Source organism: Callorhinchus milii, unplaced genomic scaffold (assembly GCF_018977255.1).
Source record: "Callorhinchus milii isolate IMCB2004 unplaced genomic scaffold, IMCB_Cmil_1.0 Scaffold33, whole genome shotgun sequence".
NCBI classification, from domain to species: Eukaryota; Metazoa; Chordata; class Chondrichthyes; order Chimaeriformes; family Callorhinchidae; genus Callorhinchus; species Callorhinchus milii.
The window spans coordinates 635,722-645,000 of NW_024704774.1; the positions used below are offsets into that span (position 1 = coordinate 635,722).

At 42.4% G+C, this 9,279-nt stretch overlaps 1 protein-coding gene and 1 non-coding gene across 2 annotated transcripts in view; both read left to right on the forward strand.

Annotated features, from left to right (window-relative positions):
* The window catches only part of LOC121851365 (autophagy protein 5-like), a 165,973-nt gene extending 160,115 nt beyond the window's left edge, over nt 1–5,858 (forward strand). Inside the window, exon 8 of the mRNA XM_042345212.1 lies at nt 5,771–5,858. Within this exon, the coding sequence (XP_042201146.1) occupies nt 5,771–5,808 (38 nt within the window). The 3' untranslated portion in view covers nt 5,809–5,858. The remainder of the gene's footprint in view (nt 1–5,770) is intronic.
* trnav-uac lies at nt 2,088–2,159 on the forward strand. The gene has a single exon. It is a non-coding gene; the product is annotated as a tRNA-Val (tRNA).
* Nucleotides 5,859–9,279: the final 3,421 nt, after the last annotated feature.

Genomic DNA, 9,279 nt, shown 5'->3' on the forward strand with positions numbered 1-9,279 from the left:
AACTCCTATAAATGCTGACATGCCTCAAAGCACCTCACAGAATTTCCGTTACATACAATGACAAGGAATGGTGACTTTGAGGATGTACAACAAATTGGTAACAACAAACTATGTTTATATACACTCCTTCGTGTGGGGTAATGTCTCAGAGCACTGTAGAGTGAGTGTGTGTGTGTTGGGGGGAGGGGTTAATTGTGAGGTCCAAGTCCAGTTGTGACTTGAATGAGGTACAAGGAATGGTGACTTGAGTGAGACACAAGGAGTGGGTCTCCAGAACCACAATGTAAAAGCGGCATTAAAGAGGCAAAGTGTCTCCAGGTTTATTTCTATGACCTGCACTTAGGGTAAAAAAAGGTAAACAGGTGTCACCGCTTTCTCACATCATCTGCTTCACGCGCTGCAATTGAACAAAGCTGTTTTAGCAAAAGGACCAGGCGATTGATTAATGAAGTAACCTATACAGCACTGGTGGATTTTGCTCCCTTTTTTTGCGTCCGCGTCAACAGCTCAGGAAGAAACTGATACTATGTTGTCTTCACACAGGCTGTTCAAAAGCAATTTGCGAATTAAAGACATGCTGACTGCTTTCCTCACATTCCTCTCCCCATCCCCAAATAAATATTTATCAACCGTTAAAGAGGCTTCCTCCAGTTACAGTCCTTGCAACTCACCTTTTCTGAGCTGAACCCCATCTTTTAACAGCTCAAGTCTCCTAGAAACACACATCACCCTCCACAATGGGTGGTAAGCCCTGAACAATAATGCAGAGATGGCAGAATGAAAGATTAGGAGCCAGTACCAATATTTGCCATTTACTGAGCTTGTTGATTGTTTAGAGTTGATCTAGAAGTACATCAAACCAGCAAACTCTGAATAGTTTAACACACGTGCTCTGAATATAGTCACACATGCACCCTGTGGATTCCACAATGTGGAAAGTGCTGAGGTTTGCGATTATGCTCTGTTCGTGTGCATGAATTGAAAGATTGGCTTGGGTACATGACTCGTCGCCTTTAGTTTTCTCATTGCCTGGTGGTTCTTGTGACGAGATGGACTTTTGATCGTACACGTGCACAGAGATGTGCCACCACCCATAGAGGCCTCAACCAGGAGGAAAAGCACAGGACTTCTTAGATAACTATGTAAATAATACTAACTGGCAATTGTGACTTACTCCCTCTGAAAGTGCTGCCAGAACATCTCAATTGTGGGGACACGGAGGATAGTTTGTCCCCACGGATCAGGTCTAATCATTGCCACACACTACAGTTCATAAAACTTCAAAATGGTTTAAAAGAAAAGTAAAAAATTCTGAAGTTATTAATTTTAAGTTTGTTTTAAAAACACCATCACGATTCCACTCTTGCAAACTGTGAAACTTGCAATAAGGATGTAAATCTAGAGATGGCCACTGAACATTAAGTATATTTGCGGATAATGAAAGGTTTCAGGCTTCAGTGTGGCGAGAGATGGGCATCATTATTTGGATATAGCAGAGGAAGGACAGATGACCTCTGAGGGAGATCTTGAAGGTTAACTATGGGGGTGGTGAAAGAGTTATCCCAGAGCGCACCCCGCTCTCTGCTCCCCAAGGAACAAAATGCCACTTTTAACATCCACTGACCTGCAGGCATTCTGGGATCAGCAAAGGTTAGAAGGTCAGCTACTCACACCAAATAGTATCCATTGTCTCCTTTTGCTTTGAATAACAAAGGAAACAAAAGCTGCTACCTGTGCTTACCTCAGGAGATTCGGGATTTAAATCCTATCTACAGCCACTTCTGCTGGTGGCGATGGGCGATTTTCTAAGCAAAGTGAAACTGCATAGAAATAATGGAAAACAGGTGATGATATCAGCAGCCTGTCACTTATAGTAAGAAGCCCTCTGCCTGAAGTTATTGCAGCAACTTCCAATTTCCTGGAATAGCCTAGTACTAGGGGCTTTCAAATTCTCTGACAGCCACAACCAGATTTACGCACGACATTGCCAGCCCAGCAACACCAAGTGTTGCCAAAGACAAACTGTTAAACTCCCCCACTGGGCCAGTTGGTTAAACTATTGCTTTGTGTGAAACTGAACCAATTGGAGTCCTGTAGCTCAGTGGTTAGAGCACTCGCCTTACAGGCGAGAGACCTGGGTTTGATTCCTGGCAGGGCGAAACATTGGGCAAGTTACCTTACTCCACATGCCTCGGTTTACCTAGCAGTAAGTAGGAACCCGGTTGTTAGTCGATTAGTAGGATTGCTTTTCAGGATGTAATAATGAATTGATCAATCAATCCACGACTGTTTGTGGGACACGGTTGAGAGCATTTGGTAGTAGAGGCATGCCCACAAAATACAGACTTTATAATATATTCTCTGAAGCACTTTGAGACATCTTGAAGATGCGATAAGGCACTATATCAAATGCAAGGATTATTATTATTATTGTTATACCAACTCAGAGAGGCTCAAGGTCCCAGGCTCAAGTCTCTGTTTGTAAGTAGTTCACTGATGGTAAGTTATCAGAGGGCTGCCAGATATCAATAAATAGGTGCTTGGCAGCCAATCAAAGTGAAAAATATGCCTACCAGTCACAGAATGCTGAAATCAACTGTGTTGACCCCAGGTCGTGAAACATCATTGCATTTACATACAACAAAAATACCATGTCTCCCTCACCTCTCTCTCTGAAAGGGGGAATCTCCTTAACAACAACAACTTGCATTTCTACAGCTCCCTTCACTCTGGGGAGGGGAGTCGAAAGCAAATGGATGCACAAGGAGGAAACAGGGAAGAGTATCCATGCAATAGTCATTGAGGACATAATGGTGAAAGGATAGACAGGCATTTCTGCAACCAAAAACGTGATTCTCGCATGGTATGTTGCCTCCCTGGTGCCAGGGTTGAAGACATCACGGAACGGGTGCAAAACATTCCACAGGAGGAAGAGGAACATCCAGAAGTTGTAGTCCATGTTGGGATCCATGACATGATGGGGTGGGGGGGAAATGGCTGAGATCCTACAGGGAGAGTATCAGAAGCTAGGGAAAAAGCTAAAGAGTAGGACCTTAAAAGTGTGTTCTCTGGATTACTCCCAGTACCTTGTGCAAGTGAGTATCAAAATAGCAGGATCAAACACATGAATGCATGGCTGGAGAAATGGTGGAGAAAGGAGCGCCTCAAGCTCCTGGAACATTGGGATCAGTTCTGGGGCAGGTGGAACTGTACAATGTGGTTGGGTTATACCTGAACAGGGCTGGGACCAATGTCCTCGCTGGGAGGTTAACTAGTGCTGTGGGGAAGGGTTTAAACTAATTTCAAGGGGGCAAGGAAATCAGAATGTAGCTTCAGAGAGGACAAACAAGTTATAAAGAGAGCTGGGAGAGACGAATAGCAATGTCATAAGGAATAGTCCAGAAAAGGGAGGGATTAGACGGGGGAGAAATGCAGAGCAGACTCAGTTGGTCTTGGAGTGCATGTGTGTAAATGCATGGAGTGTGACAAATAAGATGGTGAGTTGCGGCTCAAGTTACCATATGGGCTTATGATGTAGTAGCAATAACAGAGACCTGACTCAAACAAGGGCAGGAATGGAAGCTGAATATTCCTGGCTACAATGTATTCAGGAGAGATAGGGAAGGGGAAAAAAAGGAGTGGGGTTGGCAATATTGATTAAAGACATGGTTACAGCCCTGGAAAGGAACGATGTGCTAGTGGGTCCAAAACAGAATCTATTTGGTTAGAGTTAAGCAGCAGAAAAGGAGCTGTTACTCTGTTAGGTGTATACCATAGACCACCAAATAGTGGGAAGGAGACAGACAAGCAAATCTGCAAGCAGATTTCAGAAAGTTGCAAACCCAATAGAGTAGTTATTATGGGGACTTCAATTATCCTAACATAGACTGGCAAAATAACAGTGTAAAGGGCAAGGAGGGAGAAGGATTCCTGAAATGTGTGCAGGATAACTTTCTGGATCAGTATATTCCAGCCCAATGAGGAAGGAAGCAGTGCTGGATCTAGTTCTGGGGAATGGAGTGGAGCAGGTTTCAGTAGGAGAGCATCTGGACAACAGTGATCACAACATCATTAGGTTTAGAGTGTTTATGGAAAGGGACAAGGAGCAATCAAAGGTGAAGATACTCAACTGGAAGAGAGCTAATTTCAGTGAGTTTAAAAAGGGAATTAGCCAAGGTGGACTGGAAATAAAGACTGGCCGCTAAAACAACTAGCGAGCAATTGGAAGCTTTCAAGGAAGAGTTAGTTTGGAGACAGAGCAAATATATTCCCACAAAGGTGAAACGTAGGGCATCCAAACCTCCCTGGATGAGTAAGGAAATTGGGATTATAGTAAAACAGGAAAAGGAGGCTTATGATAAATGTCAGGTCCAAAATTTAGAAGATAATCAAATAGAATATAGAAAGTACAAGGGCGAACTGAAAAAGGAAATAAGAGGGGCAAAGATTAGCAGGTAACATAAAAGGGAACCCTAAGGTATTTTATCAGCATATAAAGAATAAAAGGTTAATCAGAGGTAGGGTGGGTTCATTTAGTGACCAAAGAAGAAACCTTCTTGTGGAGACAGAGAGCATGGCTGACGTACTGAATGAGTACTTTGCATTTGTCTTCACAAAAGAAGATGATGGAGCCAATGTCACAGTATCAGAGAGAGGGTAGAGAAATTGGATAAGATAAGAATAAACCGAGAGGAGGTACTAAAAAGGTTGTTGTTGCTCAAGGTAGATAAGTCACCCGGTCTGGACGGGATGCATCCTAGGTTACTGAGCAAAGTAAGGGTGGAAATAACAGAGGCTCTGGCCAAAATGTTTCAATCCTCCTTGGGCACTGGGGTAGTGCCAGAGAACTGGAAGGTTGCAAATGTTGCTCCCCTGTACAAAAAGGGGCAGAAGAATAAACCCAGGAACTACGGTCAGCTTAACGTCAGAAGTGGGGAAACTTCTAGAGACTATAATGAGGAGAAATTGTCACATAGCGAGTTGTTTGGATCTGGAATGTATTGCCTGAAAGGGTGGTGGAAGCCGATTCAATAACAACTTTTAAGAGAGGGAGGGTAAGTTTACAGGGCTATGGGGAGAGAGCAGGGGAGTGGGATTGATTTGGATAGCTTTTTTCAAAGAGCCAACACAGACACGATGGGCCAAATGGCCTCCTTTTGTGCTGTATAATTCTATGATTCTTTGATTCACACGGGGTAGAATACTGGAGCGCTTACTGAGTGAAAATCCATCACCCTCCATGAAGTCTCAATGATTTCTAGGGAATTTAAATAAGAACTCCAGTCTACCAAACAGCAACAACAAGATTACATTTGTATAGCACCTTTCACATCGGGAGGACGTCCCAAGGCGCTGAAAAGCCCAAACCAGTGTACTTCCAAACTTAAATGTGTATTACTACTTCTACAAACGTTTTACAGCAAATGCAAAATAACACGGGTGTAGTTTAAAACTATGAATATCTCTCATCAGATACGCTTTCCATAAGACCCACCACTTTTTATTGAGCTTTCCTAATCCTCCTCCTGCAGTTTCGCCCACAAAATACACAGCAAATTCACTTTACACAAGTTTGTTAAGTATGTAAGTATAATATAAGTATGTTCTGTGAAGCATTTTGAGGCGTCTCGAAGATTTGATAAGGCACTATATCTAATTCAAGGATTATTGTTGTTATTATAATAAAAAGAGCAGTTCATAGGGTTAGACATGGAGAGAAATCCTTCAGCTACTGTGTATTTGAAAATAACCTTTTTTTTATTGTATACAGGTTTGGTGAGAAGGCGGGGAATTTTGTTCCATATCTAACTGGCAGAAGAATAGGATGGACTAAACCAGCACAGATAAAGAGGTTGCGTTGTACTTTTGGATGATAAATATTTCCTCCCTCCTTTTTTGGTGTTGATTTTTTGCTGGCGCACAGTTCTATAAAGGTTAGTGGATCTCCAGTGCATCCCCAAGTGGTCATTGTTCAGAGGAAATTTGATAGTTATTTGATAAAGAAATTGAGTGAGAGGTTGGAGAGGATGATACAGTAATGTAATGAAATGGACCACAATGATCTTTTTCTAGTACTGTACATTTACCATCAACAGCAGCACCACAAAATAAATGATAGTAGCAGCTTCACTTTATAACTACCTTCTGATTAGGCTAAAACCAGCCACCCAAAATGTAAGTGCAATATTCTGGCGCTTTTCTTTCTGTCTCTCTCTCTATCCTACCACAAATTATTCTGAGCGCAAACGTTACACATCAGTGTGAGCTCCAGCCACATATTCTGCATCATGATCCTTAAACAAACCGGCACATTAGCAGTTCATTACTGCTTGGAGCAGGAGCCCAGCTCTTGTTAAGTTAGCCACACTTGAAAAGTAAGAGGGCATACGGTTTTGTCAAACAAGCTGAAGAGAGAATAAATGAAGCTCCACTTTTCTCTCACAGTGAGGAGCCTCTCCCGCCAAGTTTGGAAAGGATTCAAGCAGTTGCTGTAACAGGGGGCTCAGTTGTGGACGTCTAAGAGGGGAAGAAACCTCTTAGAGTGGGCTTATCATTAAGTAAATGGTTAATGTGGACTAGGATGTTATGGACAGAGTTACACTTCTTAAAGAACAGTGTTCCAGTTCTTAAAGAACAGTGACAGACATTGCATCACCTGGGAAATGATCAGTCTATCACTCGAGTCATACCTCTGATGACAATAAATACTATGGATGAGCCCATATACCCCTTCCTTTGACCTGCATCCCACTAATTCAGTAAAGCAATGTTTCTGAGCACACAGCAGTTCAGAAAGAGAGACGAAAGAGAGAGCCTATATCACCATGTGGGCATTGTGTAGAAACACTGCCAAGCAATGTAAACGTAAATATTATCGGATGCATTTCAAAACCTAATACTAATTCATGTGTCAGATTTTCTGAGACGACAAAATATGTGATCAGACAGTCACACCCAGTAACAAGCAAGAGAAATCTGCAATTCAGACTTTTATTGCTTTCTTTCCCTTCCAATTTTCTACTCTCTTTCAAAGACACTGTCTTGTGCTAGGGTGAAAGTCAAAACAGTGAGTACAGTCAGACTGTGGACAGGAGTGTAAGGAGTGGGAGACAGAATTCAGTCTAATCTGATATCTACAAACATTCAATTCCCAACAGGTTACGAAGTAACAAGAAATTGATCAGAAACGGGAATTATGACTGATATTGCACCAGGATGATAATGTCAGCTATAGTGACCCCAACCCCCCCACACATCATCAAAATCAGTGAACTCAGCACAGGACAATATCTACGACAATATCTGAAAGCTTTATAGCTTTGTTTAATTCAGAAGTAGAAACTAATGCTTGATTAAAGACAGTGTTGTGTGCACACACACACAGTACAACACAAGAAAGCGAGAATAACCCATGGCCCAAAGAGAATGAAACGAAAGCCTTAAAACAACAGACACATCCAGCAAATGCAGGTCAAAGCTCTCCAGAGATCACCATCACTAAAATTCCTTACATATCCAAAGCCCTGTCGGAGGAACTCTGTAAAAAGTCTCTCCGAGTCTCCGATCCCCTTACTACCACCTGGATCGGTAAGGAGGTGTTTTTTTTAACCTTATACAGACAAGTAAATGGATACACCAAAAATAGCCTGCTAAAACCCTCCCCACGGAAAGGGGTCAGGAAGAAGCAACCACAGCACACGTGTCACAAAGAGGCACAGCATGTGTCGTAAGCCGTCGGCTGCTCAAGAGTATGGCAACAGGGTGGTGCGGTGATGTGCCCTCAGCCGTAAATAATCACTGAGAGGCAAATGTTTATCTAACTTGCATGGCAGAAAGGGTAGTTGGGAGGGGGTGAGGAGGGGGAGGAAAGGGGAGAGATTGAATAGAAGACGACGTGCCAGTTCTGAAACAGTTGCCAGCAACCATATCCCTTCCCTGACTTTACAATGAGGAATGGTATCAGTGACACAGCAGACCATAAATATTTAACATGATGTTTGCTTTGGCAACACTGGGAGCTGAAAATAAAGCTATCCATGCAATTCCACAAAAAGTGCAGCTCACCCCCAGCATATGAAGAGACAGATCTTTTATTGCAGGGAAGGATAAACCGCTCACAGCTGTTAAAAGACCTGTCAAAGACTCTTCCACACAACCTCCAGCAAAGCCCAACAGAGTCTTGACTTCATTAGTCAAAAGCAATTAGCACTTTGAGCTACATCCTAATTATTTTATTGAGTACAACTGGAATGTGATAAGGGTGGACTGATGCCAGTTTTTGTTGCTCAGTGCAGGCACTGAGCCAAACCTCACAGCTCAATACACCCTCAGATGGCAGTTCAGTACAAGGAAAGCCACTCGTGCTGCCCAGAAGTGACAGTGTTACAATGCTTTGCTTTTGGTTTAATCCGGCTACAGAAAGGGAAGTTTCTGCATCCCCTTGTTTTTTTAAAAAAAAACATTTGGGCACTTATTTATATCATGGTCTGGATACTCTTATTGTTATATGATGGGTTTCCACATGTGTCAAACACCAGCCTGCATAAAAACATTTTATGTCACTGTCTCAGTGCTTCACAAGTTAACTTACTTTGAAGTCTACAGACTACAGTCATATAGGAAATTATGGTAGCTAGTTTGTGCCACCAACATCTCAAACAGTCTTGTGATGAACAACGGTTTCATTTTTGGACAGGGGGAGGGATGGCAGAGGAGAAAGCGTTGGGTGAATTTGGTTCAGAAAAGAATAATGCAGAGCACACAGAGAACATTTCTTGTTCTTCTTTAAACTCGTGCTACCTGAATAAACGGAGAGCTTAATGTCTCATCTGAAATTTGGTACCTCAACAATACAATACTTCCCCGCAACTGTATTGAAGCCTCGGCCTAGATTATGAGCTTCATTTCCAAAGAGATAATATCGATCTCCAAACTAAAATGGAAGTGAATGTCAGCTCCACCAATTTGCTGTGACTAAAATGACAACTCTGTAACATGGCCACTGTCCTGCCTGAATAAAATTTAGTGCAAAATGGGAAAACATACATGCTCAAATCATTGATCAACACGGCATCAATCAATGTGACTCTAATTTATGGCAAATTGAGTTAAAGTTTAGAATAAAGAGGTCTGTGTGGTGCATTGAGTATGGCCATTATCCTATTACTGATTGAACCAGAGTGCAAATCAGTCTCGATTGGGTGAAAGTTTTTTTTCTAGGCGTCAGCCTGGCTCAGTTGGTAGCTTTCTCACCTCTGGTCAGAAGATTGTGTGTTGCAA